General features: G+C 40.9%; 2 protein-coding genes across 2 annotated transcripts; both read right to left on the reverse strand.

Moving 5' to 3' along the window:
* Positions 1–2379: 2379 nt before the first annotated feature.
* LOC102302992 (tripartite motif-containing protein 16-like protein) lies at positions 2380–9486 on the reverse strand. Its single transcript, XM_005941442.3, has 7 exons — positions 8143–9486; positions 7261–7356; positions 6947–7180; positions 6706–6862; positions 6540–6629; positions 5003–5062; positions 2380–4891 (listed from the first exon to the last, which is right to left on the reverse strand). The coding sequence occupies exons 1-7, from the start codon at positions 8611–8613 to the stop codon at positions 4347–4349; spliced, it is 1653 nt and encodes a 550-aa protein (XP_005941504.1). The 5' UTR covers positions 8614–9486; the 3' UTR covers positions 2380–4346.
* Positions 9487–9684: 198 nt separating this feature from the next.
* Positions 9685–21198, reverse strand: strip1 (striatin interacting protein 1). The gene is made up of 20 exons (XM_005941443.3): positions 21042–21198; positions 19051–19120; positions 18873–18947; positions 18644–18778; positions 18428–18548; positions 17923–18098; positions 17712–17839; positions 17413–17595; positions 16763–16983; positions 16575–16640; positions 16416–16479; positions 16232–16303; positions 15757–15831; positions 15301–15398; positions 14829–14955; positions 11620–11720; positions 11432–11498; positions 11234–11338; positions 10919–11123; positions 9685–10231 (listed from the first exon to the last, which is right to left on the reverse strand). The coding sequence occupies exons 1-20, from the start codon at positions 21150–21152 to the stop codon at positions 9984–9986; spliced, it is 2448 nt and encodes an 815-aa protein (XP_005941505.1). The 5' UTR covers positions 21153–21198; the 3' UTR covers positions 9685–9983.
* Positions 21199–22177: the final 979 nt, after the last annotated feature.

Raw genomic sequence — 22177 nt, forward strand, 5'->3', positions numbered from 1 at the left:
CTGATGTACGGTCTTGTTTAGTCGTGTGTGTGTCCACTTCCGGTTTAGTGGTCTAATCGTTCACCGAAAGATGCTCTCAAAATGTCCTGTTAGCCAACAGGTTCATGAAAGGCTGTCTCTAAAATATGTTTAGCGTAGATGACACAGCATGCTAACATCCTGAGCAGATATCTTTCCAGATGTATACAAAACATGCAAGCACTTTTTAGGTTGAACCACTCTGAGGTCACCCATTGATTTTGGACTTTGTTCAACTTTTTAATCCTCGGGTATTTGGACAAGAGGGTGGCGTGCTAAGTTATAAGCTAAAGTTAGCAAGCTAGCTACTAAGCTCCATTCACAATAATAAACACCTGCTAATAAAGCTCAACAACAAGGTTCCAGAAAGTAAATTTCTCCACAGGGATTTTAATTATGAGCTATAATGTTTTAGCCGTCTAAAGTAGACTCACTACGAGCTACGACATAATCAAACAATAGTGCGACAATTAGTGATGTGCGGATCGATACTGAAATATCGATTCCTCCGATACCAGTAATTTATGTTCTAGAATCGATTCTCACATTAAAATATTGATATTTTAGTAATTTAGGGTAAATTTGTAGTTTATCATTAACAGGAACACAGTGGAAATAGAGGCCGGATTGTCTACAATTGGAAGGAACTACTTCCTCTTCCATTCAAATAGCGCACAACTTCAGGTTTTTTATTTCTATATGATGAACTCTGCATTATTAAGTGATAAGAACAAGTAATCTGATGTCCTGTAATCATTATGACGTTATAATTTGAGATACAATAAATAAAATACGTTTTTGTACAAAGTATCGGTATCAGATCAGTATCGTCGATACCACCCTGAATTTTACTTGGTATCGGATTGGAAAGGAAATCAGTGGAATCGCACATCACTAGCAACAATCTGCTCCAGTGGAGACCAAAGAGGCTGCATGAGATGGAAAAGAACTACACTACCCACAATCCTAAATTGAAAAAGTGACATCTCTGATTATGGAGGTTGTTGTTATCCAGATATATTAGATTAAAAAACATGTAGCCAGCACAGAGTCAATAAAAGGGAAATTTATCCATAGAAGCAAAGAACATTTTTCATTTTTAGTGCTTCAAAGGTTAGCATCTTAACATGGGAGCCTATAGGGATTGACTCACTTTTGGAGCCAGCCTCAAGTGGCCACCAGAGGAACTGCAATCCTGGAGGTTGCTGCTTGGGTGGTCCACACCTTTGCAAATTTATTTAGGGGCAGGTGAAAAATTGCTGATTCAAAAACACAGCATCCAACAAGAAGCAAGATGACTATTATCAGCGTCCTCCAAAGCATCTCCATCGACATCATTAAAATAAGGTGTCGTTCATACAGAGTGACGCAACAGGCATCACTGGGTTTTTTATGCACTCACAAGTAACGTTGATGAAATACTCACTTCTGCCCACATCAGAGACAGACAAACACTTTACTGGAAAAATCATATATATATATTTACTGGATGCAATCTTTTGCATCCAGTTTGGGGGGAAAAACACAGACACATGTATCAGGAATATGCTGGGGGGGGTTTCAACTGCTCTATATGTGGAAAAATACAGTTTCCTTTAACAGTGTAAGGATTCAGAAATGAATGTAACACGGTAGGTTTGATCCACAAAGTGGGATTTTTCTTTCTGTTTGATTGGTTTTGTTTTTCTCTCTGAATCAAACATTTTCAGCTTCCAAGCACATTTTTCATCCAAGTTTGCACGGAGAGACCTGAGCAAAGGGTTTGGCTAATCCTCCTTTGGCGATGTTTTCGCCCCCTGGTGGTAGCTCTATGAACAGCAAGTTGTCACAGTCCATTCAGGAATTAGTTTTCTGCTGTGTAATGAGTGGATCACTAGTGTGGTTACAGATGTTTTGTGTTTGGTGTGTGAGCCGTTTTAGTGTAAGAGTGTATCACGCAGACATCTCTGGTGTGTTCATGTCTGTAAATAATGTTATGTAACCAAACTATTCTGGAGATAGATTTTATTAACGTGATGTAGATTAATGTCTTAAAAGTTTTAGCAGTAAGTATAACAAAAGTTAGAAATGAATGTGATCAATGCACTTTTTTCACAAGACTGCAAAAAGCTAACGTCTGTTTTCGTTGTCTTGTTTCCAGTACATTTAAAATTTGATGAAAAGCAATATGATGTTATTTAAATGACAGAATAACTGTGGCTGAAAGCAAATCCTGTCTGTGAAAAGCAATCCTTAGAAATAACCCCCAACACTGGTGTGTGCACATGTGTGTGTGTGTGTGAGATGTGAGTTTGGCTTGGTGTGTGCAAGGCCTTAGTGAGCACACACTTCAAACACTATACAGGAGACACATGTCCCTTTACAGCTTCCCTCTCTTTCCTCTTTCATTTTATGAATGTATCAAACTGAGAAATACTGTAAAAATTGTGACCATAAAAAAATTATTCTAATAAAGAGTGGACAAGCTGCTGTGACGTTTCTGGACTTTTTTGGTTTAAATTCATTCTCGGTCAAAGTAAAACATGATTTATCAGATGTTGGTGGTGATCGATACATCAGCCAGTACTATTTTCTAGAGATATCAGTGTCGGCATTTATTACAGCCGATAAATGAACATTTTAAAAGTGAAGAAGAGACGACCTGCAACGCTGGGAGTGTTGATGTTACTCTTCAACTTCCCTGTTGGCAACACGTGTCTGGAACATAAACACAACTACAGATCAGAGCAGAGTCGGGTGTAAATGAGTTATCCACAAGTATTTTTAAACTGTATTGCTTTATTATGTTAGTAAGCACTCATATATAACTAGACATAACAAATGTTAGGGAGATCTGTCTGTTTAAATATAGTTTTTTAAACCGATTTTTTAAACCGCCGCATATCGGTATCAAAAATCCCATATCAGTCGTACTCTAGCTGAGATCACATGACTGAAACAGCCAGTCCTCATTTATTTCTTTGCCTTTTGGGTTGCTTGAACATTATGTTTTGGGTCATTATCCATTCACACTGTGAAGCGATAGCCCTGTACACTTCAGGACTCATCCTGCTGCTTCCATCAGCACTCACATCATCAACAAACACTAGTAACCAGGTTCAACTGGTAGAATCGATATATAAAGAACTGTTTTTAGAGTCAGAGCCTTTTAAATAATCACCATAGACTTTAAAACACGACACACAGTTTTAATATGCACAATTAGAAATTAATAAAAAGATAAGGACCAAACAGTCTATTCTGCCATACCAAGCAGAACAGGAAGATTAGACAATGAGTTCAAATGCAGACTAATGACAATCTCCTCGAGACTCTCACCAACCAGCACTGCAATATCAAATCTACACAATTTCCCTGCCTGCTAGATTAAATTATCTCCCTTTAACCACACTGTTAAATCCATCATCCTTAATCAAACATGCATTTCAAATACAGAGTACTTGAGTAAAGCTGGACCAACAGAGGATTATTAAGACCAGCACCAATATGTGGTGATTTATAAGTCCAATATATCAGCTAATGCGTTAGACAGATTTCCAAAACGTTTGTTATGTGGACGTATTTATGAGCCTTACTGAGATAATATATGGCAATGCAGTTTAAATAAATCTTGTTTTATTGTGTCAACAGGTCATAGATGACTAATTTATTACTAATTTCCCGCTGAGTGTTCTGGTGTTACCAACAGGGAAGAGCTCAGAGTGCCCTCTGGTAAGCAAACTATGTTACATCAACAATCATAACACAGTTCAGGGGTGTTTCTCCCACCCTGAAGTGGGCAATCAAGAGAGACGGCCTCTATTTTTATTCATTTTCTTAATTAGAAAAATATTTCAGGATTCATTTAATTACATTTCTATTTGTCCACTTGTTTATTTAGTTCTTTAATATTGACTTGACTGAAATTCCATACAAGGCTAGAATATTAGGCAAACCGCAGACACATGACGCCCTCTTCTGGACACAGTAATTTCACAAAGCAATGTTAAATAGAAACAGAATATACATATATACCCTCAACTATATGTACTTGCTAAATCCTGCCTTTGGAGGTTACGTAGAAACAAGGCATTCTTCTACATTCAGCACTCTGTCCACAGTAAAACATGTCCAGCATGAATAAAAACGCAATTTTATACTATTGAATTTATACAAACTTACACATATAGGCAATTTGGGCTTTATATACTGCAGAGTTAACAACCACCCCACACATCATAGGAAACAGACATGTCAGTGCACTGTGCAATCTATACAGCAATCTATACATATTATTTTTAATTTCCCTTTAAGTAGAAAGAAGCTGTTTGCAGTCCTCTTCGGTTCTTTTACAGTTGGCTCTGTCTCAGATCACAGATCCTGATGCAACATTTCTCTCCGAGCCAGAATCCGGGATACAGCGGCTCTCTGAACTCGGCTTCAACCTTGTACAGGAAGTTCATACTGTCCGACACCTCATAGAAAGACAAAGTTCCGGTTTGAAATTTAAGATAAATTCCAACCCTGTGATGACGGGGTGGTGTAGTGAGCTGGATGCTGTCAGAATTGTGGCTCACAGAGTAATGTTTAGATAGATCCAGACTCCAGGAATTTGCATTGGCCCCGAAGGCTGACAGTGTAGTGCGGGATTTTCTGTTTATTCCTTTGTAGGTTAGAGCGATCTCTGCTTTGTCTCCTTTCACCTCTACCTCATAGTAGCAGTCAGCTTGCAGTCCCTCCCTGCACAGCACCTGCCGCCGATGTATAAACCTCTCTGGGTTACGAACACTAGGATTCTTGGACCTCTCATTGCACAGCTTAACCATCTTCCCTCCTTTCAAAATAACCAGGTCCTCATGAGCTGTCGTGGGGTCCAGAGAGAGCTCACACGCATCTGAGATAATGAAGAGAACATTTAAAGACTGAATCTAAGAAGACAGCTGTGGTTGGATGAGTCTGTGTGTGGGTAAAGTCATGGTGAGAGCAGGTTGGAAGATAAACTTACATTGCAGGAACTCTTCTCTGGTTTTAGGCTCAACTTTCTGTTTAGCCAGAGGCCTGCTAGCTGTAAAGAGACACGGGAGACGACATCAGAGCATCAGTGAGCGTCTCTGCTGCATCATTAAACAATACAGGGACCCTGAAACTGGCCTGTAAGTACAAGTTATTCAGATGTGTCACCATTTTGCCAAGGTCTGGAAGAAGACTCAAACTTTGACCCTCAGATGAGAGGACATGTTTAAGGATGTTGAGGAACAACCCAGGAACCACCGACTCAAACCTGCCATCAACTGTGAACTGCCAGCACCCCTGTCCAAGGTGAAATGATTTTTACACTGGCATGTAGAAGGGTGCCAAACAAGAAAGAAGACCCTGCTCCACGTTCAAGCTGGACTAAAATTTGCAGCTGCTCACATGGACAAGTTTTATAGTCAGACAAGATAAAGACAGACTTTTTTGGCCACAATGACATGAGGTGTATCTGGAGGAATAGTGGTGAGGCTTTTAAACCGAAGAACACTGTACTATCTCCGAATCATGCTCTGGGGCTATTTTTAGCAGTGGCACTGGTATCAGGCACTCCATGAATTACGAGTCGAAAGATACCAGTGTTACAGATTGAGCCAAATTCAGTGCTATGAATTGAATTATCGTGATTGACATGTAGAAGTGCAGAGGGTTTTGCAAAGCATGCTTACACATCATAACTGGTTAGAAGTCCAGATTATATTTTCTGGGCCAAGGGAGTCCGAACAGAATGTCCCAAACTTAGATAATAAGTGGAATCAGTAGCCTTAGGATTGCTAGGTTATATTAAAACTCAAGGCTAGGCAGTGAGGTGTTTTCTTTCTGTCTTATTTTTCCAGGAAGAGGAGAAGATACAAGACGAGGTCAGCTGGGAACAAAGAGAGGAGAAGAGTCGCAGGACTGCCACGTCGCTTCCGCTTTCATAATAATACGTGTTTTTGTTGTAGTATAAAACTGGACTGCCCACTCTGAGGGTCATCCTCTGTGTGAAGCAGATGGCTGAGTTCACATCAAAGTCCAGTGGTGTAAACTTGTAATTTCAACTGCTGAAGCAAATAAAACCTTTTAAACGACAGATGTTCTCCTGTATAAACGTGTCACTGGTACATCATAAAATGGATGGAATAAGGAGCAGGACTACCTGCAAATTCTTCAACCTAATGTCAAATAATCCGGACAATGCGGACACAGCTGGTTTTGGAATGGATGAAGGAGGCTCACAGTAACAGGACATTTAACAAAATATTATTGGGGGCTGGTTAATATATTTGAGCCTGCATGTATACTTTTGGCTCTGTGTGAATTAAAGAAATCCAAAATATATTCAAACTTCTCCCTTCGATTCTTGTTTCTCAAAGCCATTAAAGATGTGTGCTGAACAACAGTTTAAAGAAACCATTAAAAACACAAAATTAGCATGACGGTCATGTCCATGATGACGAGTGGGTGTAAACTTCTGACCACAACTGTAAGATAATATTAAAATTGTTCTAGAAACTGTTTGAAGTACAAACCATGGGGCTGTGAGACGCTGGCTTCACTTCTTCGCTGGACATCATCTTCCTCCATCTCTGATGCTGATTCCTGCTGCTCCTCACCATCAGCTGTCATACGCAAGGACATAGATATTCTTACATTCTTATAATTAAAGAGAGATGTTTTCCACATAACGACACATACCAGTGTTACAGATTGAGGCGAATTCTTTGTCACAGAATCCCTCCAGTTGCTTCCCAAGATGCTCAACGGCTCTCTTTGTGAGCTCAAAGTGGAGGAGTGGATCCTCTGAAAGCTCCTGGAACGAGTGGTCACAGAGGAGCTTCAGAGAGGGCCATTTCTGTGAGGATGGAGGGGAGAAGTTCAGGATACGACCCGTCACTCAGAAACAGGCAAAGTTTCCAGCGCTGTGTTGGGAGTATACCTGCAGGAAACGGATGTGGCTCTCAGTCTGTGCCAGGCGGTCCAGCTTAGCATCCCTCTCCTTCATCTGCTTCACCTCCTCCTCCAGGCTCTTCAGCGAGATGCGAACCTGAGCTGCAGCCGCCTCCTCCTGAGCTGCAATCACTTCCTTCACTGACAGGTAATGTTTCTGAAGGGAGTCGATGGCGCCCACTATGACGCTTTCACAGAAGGCTTCTGTTTTTCTCGCCTCGTCCTGTTTGATACACATGTGAGTGGGTGACACACTACAAACACTTCAGACAACATAACTTTCTGGTCACATGTTCCCCTCACCTGAATCTGTCCGAGCATCTCCCCCATCATCTCTCTTTTCCTTTCTTGCTTCTGAAGAGTCTGCTTGAACTTTGTCTGCATGTCCTTAAGTTCCTTCTTCAGAATGTGTTAGTTGGAAGCAAACACATAATTTGTTTAGATTTTGTTAGTTTTTTCCTGGATGGCACTTTTTACATTTGTATGAATCAAATGCATCTTTGTCTAAAACTAGGTCGATGCTGTAAGTCATTTGAATGTTTTGTAAGGCTGTCCCAGTACTCAGGAATGATTTGTTTAACCAAATAAAGTGGAAGTGTCACCTGTCTGAAATACAGACAGCCCATCTACTTTTAAAATTAGGCTTAAAACGTGTCTGTTCTCCGGTTTTCCTCCCCTCACTTCCAATCGAAACTTAGTTTCAGCAATTATTCATTTTTTTTAGCTTATGTTGAAGTTTGAATCGTCGATCTGTGTGCCTTAGATGCAGCGTGCACTTTGCTTTCATCTCAGTTACATGGCTAAAATCATTGTACATATATATAAATCACAAGATATGCAAAAGTTTCCAAATATCCACCAGGATATAAAACATTGTCAGCAATCTTGAAGTTGCAGGAAATCACGAGCAATTGGTTAATGACAGTTTCCTGGATTTACCCAAAGAGAAAACATGTTCTTGTAATATTTTTGTTATAGTCAGCTATGTCGCTGCATTGTCGTTTCAAAACTAAATCTGGAGTTGGAAATATTAAGTTCTAGAAGGTCTAGTAAGACTGCATGAATTGACTCCTGGGCTAATTCACCAAAAGCTTTCCAGGAGACGCTTCCTTCAGTTTCTTCTTCCTGCAAATTTGAGCTTTCAAGTAGGATTTGCACCTTTTTTTTAAATCTTGTTTTAAGTACCTCCTTCCGCCTCCGTTCCTCCTTCACCAACCCGATCCTGTGTCCTCCATGCTCAGCTGAAGCACACTGTGCACATATGATCTGCTTATCTGTGCAGCAGTAAACCTCCAGGGGCTTGTTGTGTTTTCCACACAAAGTGCTCTCTGATGTTTCTGCACAGCTCCGGGGTCTCTTCAGGACTCTCCGATTCCCTTCTGAGGACTGCTGCTCTTTATTACAACTCATTTCTGTCTCTCTCACCACCTCAGCTAGAGTTGTGTTCTTGATCAGCTGAGGTCTGGATGGAAACTCATATTTACATTCGGGGCACCTGCAGAGACTGTTCCTCAGCTGGTCGCAATCCCATTGGTCCTGGATGCAGCGCATGCAAAAGTTGTGTCCGCAAGGAATCATCACAGGATTCCTGAGAAGGTTTCTGCAAATTTGACAGCAGAGGTGGTTCATCTTCACAGGAATGTTACGCTCCGCCATGTCTCTGTGGTAAAAAGGCGGGCTGTCACAAGTTTCGTTTCGTTTCCTGCACAAATGACTCACAAGTGTGTGTTTGTGTGTGGGAGTGACTAAAACTTTTGAAATTCTTGTAAAAAGGAAGGCGGAGTCTGTGTCTCCTCCACACTGGCTGTTTGAATCTCAAAGACCAGACAAATGTAAACAACAACCTTCAGAAAGGACAAATAAATCCAACATGAATGTCTTTATTACAGTATTTAGGTAAACATAAAACAAAGAAAAGCAGTGATAAATAAGCTTTGTAATTTACATGTACTTTCATTTCCTGAATGTTTAAATAAAACAAAGAAAGTCATATCTGAAAAAGATGTAGAAGTATAACAGTTCTGTAACTGGCAATTTAAATTCAGTTGTACCCTTCTGTTCAAAAACAGCCGTCTGGCAACAAGAACCACATTTATGAGACCAGAAACACTCTTTTCTTTCACAAGATCCGACACACACAGCGCAGGTGTGTGCACAGCAAAGAAGACGAAGATGCTGACGAGCTTCTTGTTTGTTTTTTGTCTAGACTGGGATTTTAATGTCCATTCAGCCTCATTGATGGTCCCAGAGCAAAAGCACTTAGTCAGGCAAAACAGATATGATATCATCCTGAAAATCCAGCAGGGCAACAAAAAGGTCCAACTGTTAAAGGAGCAATGATCCGACTATCATGAGTGTACATAAAGAAATCCTGACCTTGCCTTCCGTCTCTCTGAAGATGAAGAACTCGTGAGATGGAACGAGGAATGTTTTATTCATGTATTCACTGTGCTGAGCCTGGCCTAACACGTAATACCTAAAATGAATACTCTATTTAAACTTAAAAGTGAAAGTGTGGTCATGTAGTGCTTCCTGGTGAGTTGCGAACCTACAGTAGCAGGTAAGAGGCACACAGAGGAAATATCTGTAATGTAAAGAAGGAGCAGAGTTCAAGTCCGCAAATGGAGTTTTAGCACTGAGGTCATTATCAGCTATTTCATTAAAAAACTGGGAACGAGGCAAGAGAAGTCTCAGAGAACCTAAGTACAAAAGGATGATCTTTTTTTGGCTAAAAACTACACAGAAATCATAACAATGCAAAATTTCTCAAAAGGCAAAAGTTCAAACACCAAAAGCATTTAGCAGGACCCCCGACAACACTCCTCCATGCTGGAAACTGAGAATAAAATCCATCCGTCACCTTCAGTCTATACAGAATGTGTAGCATACTGTTCTGTTCAGAGAAGAGTTCTGTTGATCAGTGAGAGCACTGGTGGTGCTTCATCTGAACACCTGACTGAAACTGTTTAAAAAACAAAACAAAAAAAACAAGAATAAACTACAAGAATGTTGACGGTGGTCGAGTCTCACTGTAGCAGTTCTTCCCAGGAAATAGGTTTGGAGAAGACTTCCCTCTCCAGCCAAAGGTCATAGTTCATTTGGAAGTCCTCGGGCAGGTCCACTCGTTGGCCCAGAACACTTTGCAGACAGTTGTCCACAGGCAGGAAGTCGGGATTGCTGTGGCTCTTGTCGTAGCGGCGGCTGTTGAAGCGCTCGATGTTGGCTCGTAGAGCGCACTCCTCGGCCTGGAAGTCCCACGGACGAGCGTCCAGATCTGCTCACACAAAACAAACAGTAACTGGAAGTTAGTGGATTTTGTCTGCTCTGAGCGTAACAGCAATCTGCAGCAGCCCACAAATCCTGATCTCCATTAGGACATAAAAACAAAACAGCAGGTTTGTCTCAAAAAGGCGACAAACACATGAAACATTCATGCAGCGAACAGACGACTGGTCTGAGAAACACGAAACACTTTGAATGTGCAGCTCATCTTTCACTCACACACCAGCTGTCTCACCTCAGTCAGTCTGCGGCACTTTTCCCAACTCATGACATTTATTAAATGCACACTCACCGGCCACTTTATTTGCTGTCTAACAGCTCGTTAACACACATCTAATCAGCCAATCACGTGGCAGGGTTTACAGAGAATGGTCCAAAAAAAAAAGAGAAAATCTCCAGTGAGCAGCAGTTCTCTTAGAGGTCAGAGGTCAAAGAAGAATGGCCAGACTTCTTTGAGCTCATAGAAAGGCAACAGTGACTCAAGTAACCCCTCATGACAGCCAAGGTATGCAGAAGAGCTTCCAGGTTTGACTGGTTCTCTGAATACAAAAAGGATTTTATGGTGTTCAAATATCACCTGCTCCCCACTTTTTCTAGAATGATACTTGAATAATGCTGTCCTATGTTTGTGTGTAGTGTTGTATATTCTGCACGAAAGCTGTTCAGATTTTCCTCTCACCGTTTCCGTACGCCCAGTCGTCATTCAGGCGATGTCGGACCTTCTGGTAGATGGCAGACATGGTCTTCATGTTGCTCTTCCTCCACTGACGTCCGAGGTATTTTGTTTGCACTTTGAGCAGCTTGAGGACATACAGCTGCATCATTGCCTGCTTGACCTTCAGCGCCCTTTTCAGGATGGGTGCCGACTTAAACACGACCAGCATCTGGCAGAAAATGTCAAGGAAAAAAAAAAAGAATCAAAGCAGAGAGTTATATCCTGTCTTTTCATACGTGATTCGTGTGTCACAGCAAATGTGACGTGACGTCCTCTCACCATTGTTCTGGAGTGCTTCCATTTGGTCAGTTTGTTGAGGATCCTCAGCAGGTTAATACAGGAAAACAGATTCCTCCAGCAAAACTGATTGTTGTCTCCCGCTTCCTGTAACAAAGAAATCGTCCACAGTAAACATCCAAATCCTACAGTCACGTGTCAACAACAACAAAACAACAGAAACAAGGGGGGTAAAATTACCAAACTCTCTGCGGTTAACTCTGGGAGCTCGTGCACCACACAGTACGGAAAGTCGAGTACTGAAATGCTTTGAGGAAGAAAAAAGTAAAGTCAATGCAGTGAAATACAGAGCCATGTACATTTAGTTTATTGATGCGCACTGCAAACAGGAATCATGACTCTGTTATGTAACGCCACACTGAAAGTACCTGTTCTTAGCTGTGATGTAAGACATGATGTTCTGGTTGAAGAACTTGAGAATGAGGGGGATGCAGTTGGCAAACACCAAGTGCTGAGCCATGTACTCAAACTATGAACACCAACCACACACACAGAGGGACAGCAGTTACACAAGGATTCGTTTTTATATCAGTACGTGTATGTAGTTTGTATTTTGGTTACTACTGAACTCACGATTAACACAACAACTGTTCAACTCTGAAAATAATCTAGGATTTATTTAAGTTTAAGAAAAGAAGAAACTCGCCTTTTATATTTAAGTGGATTTTAAAGACTATTTTTTAACCCAATTCCCTGTTTTAAAACGTAATAAAAACAGAATGCAATGACCCAAAAACCTCATAAGCCCAGATTTTATTCAGAACACAGAAAGCATATCAAACGTTTAAACTGACAATAAATGTACCATTTTAGGAAAATTATTAGCTTGTTTTGAATTTGATAGGAGGAACTGAGGAGAACAGCTGCTGGACTTTTGGGAGAGGAAATGACTCTACCTGCTCAGCCGTCCTGGGTCTTTTTTGTGGTATCTTTTGTTTTTGAGTTTTTTAGTTGGTAAATATTCTGGACTGCAGGCAGGTCAGTTCAGCACCCAGACTCTTCTACTATGAATTTTAATTTCATAGTTTTAATAGAAGTTTTAATAGCTGCAGTTTGCAGTTTAGCGTCTTAGTTTTCCTTCCATGAAACAGACGTGGAGCATATGTCAATCTAAAGAAGCCAGCACCGGAGAAGACAGCAGTGTTTCTGGATCATGTCCACTTATGGCTTCATTTTTGCCTGATCAGGCTTCAACCTAGATTTTCAGATGGCACCGTGAACTCTGTTTACAGACAACAATTTCTGGATGTGCTCCTGAGCCCATGAGGTTTCCTTGACAGCATCATGGCTGCTTTTAATGCAGCGATGCCTGAGGACCCGAAGATCACAGCCATCCAGTACTGACTATCAGCCTCATCCCTTGCGCACAGAGATTTCTCCAGATGGTCTGAATCTTTGGATATTGTGTACTGTAGATGATGAGATAGCCCTGGTCTTCACAGTTTTATGTTGAAGAACATTATTCTGAACTTTTTCCACAATTTGTAGATGCAGTTTTTTGCAGATTGGTTAACCTCTGCCCATCTTTACTTCTGATAAACTCTGCCTCTCTAAGATGCTGTTTTTATACCCAATCACATTGATGACCTGTTGTCAGTTAACCTAATTAGTTGTAAAATGTACCTCCAGCAGTTTCTGCTTTCCTACTTTTCTAGACTTTTCTTAGTGTGTCCACTAATACTTTTCATGCACAAGTAAAATGTCTCAGTTTAAACATTTGATATGTTTTCTGTTTTCTACAGTGGACAGAATTTAGTTTAAGAGACGTGCAAAAAATTTTTGGTCACTTTTTTTGAATCAAGGCTGTAAATACAGTGGGGCAAAAAAGTATTTAGTCAGCCACCGATTGTGCAAGTTCCCCCACCTAAAATGATGACAGAGGTCAGTAATTTGCACCAGAGGTACACTTCAACTGTGAGAGACAGAATGTGAAAAAAAAATCCATGAATCCACATGGTAGGATTTGTAAAGAATTTATTCGTAAATCAGGGTGGAAAATAAGTATTTGGTCAATAACAAAAATACAACTCAATACTTTGTAACATAACCTTTGTTGGCAATAACAGAGGTCAAACGTTTACTATAGGTCTTTACCAGGTTTGCACACACAGTAGCTGGTATTTTGGCCCATTCCTCCATGCAGATCTTCTCGAGAGCAGTGATGTTTTGGGGCTGTCGCCGAGCAACACGGACTTTCAACTCCCGCCACAGATTTTCTATGGGGTTGAGGTCTGGAGACTGGCTAGGCCACTCCAGGACTTTCAAATGCTTCTTACGGAGCCACTCCTTTGTTGCCCGGGCGGTGTGTTTTGGATCATTGTCATGTTGGAAGACCCAGCCTCGTTTCATCTTCAAAGTTCTCACTGATGGAAGGAGGTTTTGGCTCAAAATCTCACGATACATGGCCCCATTCATTCTGTCCTTAACACGGATCAGTCGTCCTGTCCCCTTGGCAGAAAAACAGCCCCATAGCATGATGTTTCCACCCCCATGCTTCACAGTAGGTATGGTGTTCTTGGGATGCAACTCAGTATTCTTCTTCCTCCAAACACGACGAGTTGAGTTTATACCAAAAAGTTCTACTTTGGTTTCATCTGACCACATGACATTCTCCCAATCCTCTGCTGTATCATCCATGTGCTCTCTGGCAAACTTCAGACGGGCCTGGACATGCACTGGCTTCAGCAGCGGAACACGTCTGGCACTGCGGGATTTGATTCCCTGCCGTTGTAGTGTGTTACTGATGGTGACCTTTGTTACTTTGGTCCCAGCTCTCTGCAGGTCATTCACCAGGTCCCCCCGTGTGGTTCTGGGATCTTTGCTCACCGTTCTCATGATCATTTTGACCCCACGGGATGAGATCTTGCGTGGAGTCCCAGATCGAGGGAGATTATCAGTGGTCTTGTATGTCTTCCATTTTCTGATGATTGCTCCCACAGTTGATTCTTTTCACACCAAGCTGCTTGCCTATTGTAGATTCACTCTTCCCAGTCTGGTGCAGGTCTACAATACTTTTCCTGGTGTCCTTCGAAAGCTCTTTGGTCTTGGCCATGGCGGAGTTTGGAGTCTGACTGTTTGAGGCTGTGGACAGGTGTCTTTTACTACAGATGATGAGTTCAAACAGGTGCCATTCATACAGGTAACGAGTGGGGGACAGAAAAGCTTCTTACAGAAGACGTTACAGGTCTGTGAGAGCCAGAGATTTTCCTTGTTTGAGGTGACCAAATACTTATTTTCCACCCTAATTTACGAATAAATTCTTTACAAATCCTACCATGTGGATTCATGGATTTTTTTTTCACATTCTGTCTCTCACAGTTGAAGTGTACCTCTGGTGCAAATTACTGACCTCTGTCATCATTTTAAGTGGGGGAACTTGCACAATCGGTGGCTGACTAAATACTTTTTTGCCCCACTGTAAATAAACGTGAGTTAAACTAAACCTGCTGCAGCGTGAAGGGGAGTGAATCTGTTTTATCTCTATTACCATGTTTTGATATTTGATGTGACTCAAAATTATAATTTAAACTGGAATAATAACAATGTGCAACGTTAAACAGGCGTGTGGCGTGCGCACCTGGTAGATGTGGTTGAGTTTGAAGTGTTTCAGGAGAAGCAGCAGAATTGCAGAGATGGCTTTCACAATGATCTCTTTGTGCCGATTCACATCAACACCAAGTTTCATGCTTTGCAGCACTGTGGTCCTGCAGGGTCAGACAGAAGAGATCAGATCAGATAACCCTCAGTCTGTTCTGCTCGCAGGTAAAAACTAGCACCTGCCTGTAAATCAGAACGTAGCAATCTTAGAGTCTACTGTTCTCAAACATGCTCAGGTAAAATAACCTGCCCATAAACCACATCTCCTTGTTTAAAAAAAAAACCAAACCAGTTCCAGCTCTGTATGTACAAGTGCGCATGACCTGAAAACCTGTACTCACCCTGAAATGTGAGTACATTAGATAATGGAAATGTCTCTCGGTTAGCATATGTTCCCTCTTTATCACATAATGGCACAGTGGATAAGAAACTGGCAGGCTCAAGGCACTTACGGCATCTCCTCCGGCAGCACGTCTGCCAGGATGTTAATGGAGTCGGTTTTAGCTTTGGATGTCGGAGCAGCAGCGAGCAGGATCTTCAGCAGAGCAATCTACAGAGAGACCAAGCATGATGGAGTGATTTAAACACTTTAAATCCAGCCTGCCAACACTGAGGTTTCTAAATCTTGGAGTTTTATTTATGTACTTCAAATGTATCCGGCGTATAATTTGTAAAATCTAACTAAATGCTTTAGTATAACTAACAGCACACCACTGATCTGTGACACAACACTTTACACAAGTGCTGCAATAGAGTATTTGTGCAATAATCTTTATCGCCATCCCTGAGCAGACCCTGCTCTGTTGTTGCTTTCACACAGAATTACAGGTTTTAAAGCCTTTTTACTCTACCACAGCTGTAGTATGAGTAATCCCACAGTAGCACAATATAAACCATACAATACTAACCATGTATTGAGGCAAACTGGGCAGAATCCCATGATAAAGCAGCTCGGTGGCACACGTCTCCACTTCCTCTTCACCCTGACGACAAGAAAGAAGAAAAACACAAAACAAGAGACGTCGAGTTAAAGAATTTACTTTGTGTGTTTTTCTTTAACTGAATAATTAAAATGGACCTATTATGCTTTCACTGTGAGAATAATTTCTGCATGGCCAGAGTTTAAAATTATGAGGTCAGTGTATGTGCAAAGGCTTCAGACAGGCATCAGGCAATTTGTTTCTGCTGCTGGATGTGTACGATATGAATGAACAAAGTTGTGTTTCAGATAGAAGATGAACTAAGAGGCTGCACCAAGGCCCATTATATGATAAAAAAGGATTATTCTGAACTGAGTAACCATGCCAACCAACCTTAATGAAGTCTAATGAGAGGTACCACGACAGATCTCCTTTTAATAAAACTGTATCTGTTTATACTTACGCCAGAAAGAGGGGTTTTCTGAAATTCCTCCTCCTTTATGATCTGTAGTTCAGCTATAGAGACATACTTGTGCTGAAAAATAAGATAGCATTTAATAAATTAAGGTTCAGGAACACTTCAGGTGTGTGAAATTAAGCCATGCTTCAATATCCCTAATAAAGTACAGTGCAAAATACTGCAATACCTGCTTTAAGGTCTTGATGCTCTCGTGAATTGGCCTGGGTAATCCAACCACTGTATCTGTATCACTGTAATGTGTGCACAAAATAAACAGTTCTTAACATGTCAATATTTCTGCACAAAAGCTAACTGTCATCTCTTAAAAAAATGAAGAAAACACTACCTTCCAAGAGTGTAACCAATGAATTTACTTCTACTTGATTCTAGGAAGTTTTCAATATCTTTTTCCCTGTTGGAGCAAAAACAGTAACATCAATAACAAAAAAAGTCTTAATTGTATATTTGTGGATATAAAGGAGGAACTAACATCGTTACAGTTCAGCATTGCTGTTTGGTGAGACTGAGCAGTACCTGACTTTAGGAGCCCACGGCAGACCTTTTGGGAAGGACACCCTCTCCGATGGAGGATGAGGAATAGGTGGAGGCATCACCTCGTCCCGCTCTAGAGGGAAAGTTTCTGCTTCTATAGAGTTATCATTGTCATCATTGTCATCTTCATCTTCTCGTGAGTCATCCGCCTTGTAAGGATCCTTTTCATTGAATGCATCAAGGTTATCCTGTTTTATCAGCGCCTGTGTTTGAGTTACAAGATAATTACAACTAGACTGAAGCAAATACTAAAATTACTCAAGTATTACATCTGTGAAGCCACTGAATGCAGAGAAATTATTGCATGAATACATTGTAAGCAGAAGGCTCGTCATCTAAATGAAACAATAATGCAAGCTGGTGCTCTAAAAAAACATCATCATTATTATTATTAATTATAATAATGTCTTTATTTAGCTGTTTTTGGACTGCAGTCATCTTTTCCTCGCTCATGCTCGCGTTCCTGGATTTGTCAGTTTTGTTTGCACAAAGAGGGAATGGGTGCTGTAAAGTGTGTGCTGCTGCACACAGTCCATCGTACACACCAATACAAGTTTGTGAGAGCACTGCTGTTCACTTTGAGGTGTTTTGCTTATAGCTGGCTTTAACCTGATGGTAGCAGCTATAACTACCTTGTGTTCACGACGTGCCCGCTTTTGTTGCTGCTCAATGAGGTCAGATGCAGATGCAGGAGGAGAAGCCGCTCTCATGCTGCGAATGACTCGGATGCTGTCCTCCGGGAGAGGAGGGAGACCCAGTTCCTCTCTCTTACGGACCTTTATGCTCTGCAGCCGCTCAAACCCTCCGAGTGTGAACTGAAACAGAAGACAGGAAGGTTTTTGGAAGATAAGATGGGATTTAGGAGGAAAATGGAGATAAACTCTTTGGGATATCAGTATCTCTGTGAAAGGCTGATGTTTGAGTCTCTCACCAGTATGCTCTTCCACAACAGCAACAAAACTTTCTTCATGGGGAAGTGAGGCGCATGACCGCTGCAGAATTTGGTAACCATACCAAAGAGCATAACGGAAATGGGCTCGTTGTTGAAGAGAGGAGATCCTGGATCAGAGAAGCAGGTTCATTTACAAGGCTGATTCTGCACATAACCTCAATGAGTCTTCAACTACTCTGATGAAATTTACCCAGTTCTGTCCTGAAGGTCTCCTTGATGGTTATCCATTCGGGCTTGTCGGCTGGGTCGTCCTGTTGGATGGTTTCCACCATCATGTACATGATGTTAAGCAGCACCCTGAGATCTGTGCTGTCAGCCAGGGAGATGGCTGGTTTCCTGACAGCGCTGCTGCAGGCAGCACTGTTACTGAAACACAGACAGCACACCAGGAAGCTGTTAACCTGAAGTCTACCACAGACAACCAGTGATTCTTCTTTTTTATTCTGAGTGAATTCATTAGTTTAAAAAAACAAAAACAATAAAAACAAACAAACAAAAAAACCAACAGACAAATAATGTGTTTCCCCCGTCCTAAATTTAAAGTAAAATTGCATCCTGACTGATTTATGGCACCTTTGGACATCAATAAATGCTTCCAGAAAGCTATGTGGTAGGAAAAATGGCTTCTTTGTTTTTTGTTTTGTTTTAATTGGCATTTACTTCTACAAGGCTAAAAAAATTGATGGAGAGCATACTCAATCTCCATGTTGAGTAGTTCCACCAGAGCAGAGAAGGTCCCCACATCGAGCAGCAGAAATATGTTGTATCTCATCCAGTGCTGTACCTCCACCTCAGAGCTGCACTCAGCAAAGGTCCCTAAAAACAGGAAAAAAGAAGACAGTACATTAAGTACATGAAGACAAACTATTTTCTAGTTAACTTGAAATCATGGAAATGTGTGATGGACTGACCCTGAGCCATGTAGAGAATGGCTCTAGCAACCTTCAGCCTCTTCTCCCGGGCAGTGACTTCAAGACTGTCCAACAGGCGCATAGCGTGAGCTCTGTGCTGAGCTTCATCGAGCTCTGTCCACTTCTTATCAGACACTAAGGCACAGCAGAGGTGAAGAAAATAAACTACGATGCATACTTGCTTCATCTTTTATTTGTATGGCTGTGTATGTATATTCTGAGTGCTTACCATGAACTCTGAATTCCTCTTCAAAGCACTTCCTATTAAGAGCGAACTCTGGTCCTTCAGTATAACTGTAAAGCTCTGCAAGACACATGAAGAGTTCATAAGTAATATGAACACATTATTAGGTGGTTACAGGTTGTTAAAGTGTGACACACACACACACACACTTACACACACGTACCTGACAGCTCTGCAGCCCACTTATCTGTGTCCGAATATTCAAACTCCAGATCTGGAAACTCAGACTGCCCCTGTGCACAACACACCGCAGAGGTTAGAAAGAGAGCTACTAGATAGAAAGAAGAAAAAAAAATGTAATTAATCCAATTTAATCACATCCGACTGATGTTAAGAAGTCACATTACCCAAACTCTACACACAAGCACATAAAAAATGGTTTTCTCATTTAATAAGTGGAGGTATTTAGTTAGAAGTGTTTAATTTCCTTTCCAAAACTCTCCATAACAACAGCAACAACATCATCAAGAGTCAAAGCACCAAAATGTCCAAGTGACTCTCGCTAAGAGAAAGTGGTGGAAGTAGCATTTTGATAATTTACAATATCAAAAAATAAATTTGACTAGGAAACCTTCTGGATTAAAAGCCCACTTACGTTAACACATGTAAGCCAGCAAGTTGTACTTCAAGTGTGTAGTAAAAAATGTTCCCCGTTAGTATTTTACTGTTGGATTAATATTTCTCCCGCATTAATGTCTTTTGAGGCTTTTTACTGCTGATAACACTGTTTGAGGTTGAGCTTATACATTTTTGTTGGGTTGTTTTATCTACAGCAGTGCATCATAATCACTATGATCTTCCTTTGTAGAGTACTTGAATCAATGCATTTAGCTGCATTTCACCACATTTTAGTATTTAGCTACAGGTGAAACACTCCTCTGTGCTGGCAGCTACTCTCTAACAAAGCTTACATCTTTTAACATATATATATATTTTTTTTTTAATCAGGCATGTTATCCACTTTATACGTGCCTATAAAGCACGGTATAAGGTATAAAGGTATAAAAACATCCAGTTGGCAACAACAAGCAATACAGTTCGAAGTAGTTCAGGAGCACAAAGTAAAAAATAAGATGCAATCAAACACTGCTGTAATAGCACTATGTCCTGTTTAAGACTGGGTGCACCTGAGTGGTGGGAGTGGTAAAGGTTATAAAACCTCCACTTTCAGTCTGCTTACTCTCTTTGGAAAGTTTCATCATGACACTGTTGGTTTGTTGGGTTACTTAGTTCTGTCACACTCAGTCAATTATATTTTCAGTTGTCCATAAACACCGTGCACAGCTGATGTCCGTTACTTTAACACCTCACTATATTTTGGTTACATAAACCGCTTTGGGCACTGTTTGTTATAAGAGTGTACCAATAGTAGTAGTAATAAACTTGTATTTGAGCATTTGTTACTGACAACTCTAATCTCTTATTCTATAATTTACATTTCAGACTAGTTAATGTAGTCTCTGATTTGTAATATAAAGTTTATGAATCAATAAACAATATCATGTGTACCAGCTGCAACACTGAAAGTAACAGTAACACACTGAAGCTGCCATCATGAAGCATTACAACTAAACACAGGAGGATTTACTATTGCCGCTGTGAGCCTACTTTTAAGAAAAGACTGGATATAATACACCTCTTCAAGACAGACAGGGAATCAGTGCTACCATGACTGTCTCCAGTGGCTATTTAAACCACTACACGGAAACACTCAGCTTGTTTTCTTTAAACGTCACACAAATGGGTGACCAATTTTGCATATATACAGTAAAATTACACTGTAATAGCCGACTGTCGCATTAGAAAGATTAAATGCGTTAACCAGGACCTAAACAATCAGTTTTCAACAGGTCCTTAGGTTTCTGACACATACACAAACCTGGCCTGTAGCCGGCTAACGTCAGCTAGCTGTCTCCTGCTCGCTTTTCAATGTGTTAACACCGGAAAACAAACGGAACACCGTACAGCTAGGTACACGTACAAACACCGTAATGAAGGTCGTTTGCTGCTCTTAACTCCCGAATCATGTTAGAAATACTAATTGTGCTACAATGACAGAGCTAGCTAACTTTACACTAGCAGCAGGAAAGGCCTCGTCTCTTTAGCTAAAAAAAATACACGCTGGAAATCAACCATAAACATCTGGATACGTACCTCTGAATCTTTTCTTTGATTGCGGGTAAATTCGCCCCTGGTTTTGTTAGGTAGCATAGCTCTCTGCTTATTGTTTACAGGTAGCCCACTACCGTTTCCACCGACGTCCATAATTTTTGGGGGCGCAGTGAACTCTCGCGAGATGAGAAATGGAACGTGACTGTCGGACTCGCGTCAGCGCATCCGCAGAATCTTGTCCGAAGGTCCGCAGCAGCGGCCCGAGGTGTGGTTGTGTAGAATTATTTTTGAAATGAATTTTTCTCTGCCTCTTCAGGCCTCAATCCCGAACTGACGCTATGATGATGAGATCAGAAGTCGGAGCAGAGCCTGACATCTGCTGCAGGACTCATTCAGGATGAAGAAAGTTTACAGCTCCGCTTCTGTATTTAGGATCTGCCGTAGCTACTGTACAATTAATGCGGGATTACTCAGAAACTTCTCTTCTACGTGATGGATAAACATCTAAAGATGTTTAAAATCCTCCAAAACAGTTTTAATTAAAGAAAATATATAATTCGCATTCATTGTAAATTATGGATGAAGTTGTGGACAGATGTTTGCATTCACTTATCACGGTGCATGCATGTGATGGTAATTTTTTTGTTTTAAATTATTTATTTGAACTGGGGGGGATAGCTTCTAGAAGGGACTTCCCAAAGCCCCGAGCTCAATCCTGTTTCCTGGCTCTTGCTAACTTAAGAGCTAGGAAACCAACCAATTTAAATGAAGTCTACATTTCTGCCAAGAGTGGTCAAATATTCAGCCAGAATTATGTCAGAAGCTTGTTTATATCTGCCGAAAGCGTCGAAGTGCAACTTACTACGGGACGATAATATTTTGACCCTGCGTGGATTAGAGAAAATCCCAAGCTTGTGCTACCAGTTTTTGTTTTTGTAAAGCCATTAAAGATGTATTCTCTACAATCATAGGCTTGTTCACAGGATATCATTAAAAGCCCCAAATTGCTGCGTCATTCATGCCCATGATGAGTAGATGTAAATTTCTAATCACAACTGTAACCATCATAATTACATTATTTTTCAATGGTAAAATGGACTAGTTCTTATTCTGCGTTTATCTCACCCATTCATACAAGCACTTTTTTCCCTATGCTCTTTCTAGGTAAGTGCTTCCTG

This window comes from Haplochromis burtoni, unplaced genomic scaffold, assembly GCF_018398535.1.
Source record: "Haplochromis burtoni strain Fernald_Lab_line unplaced genomic scaffold, NCSU_Asbu1 Contig_300, whole genome shotgun sequence".
Taxonomy (NCBI): domain Eukaryota; kingdom Metazoa; phylum Chordata; class Actinopteri; order Cichliformes; family Cichlidae; genus Haplochromis; species Haplochromis burtoni.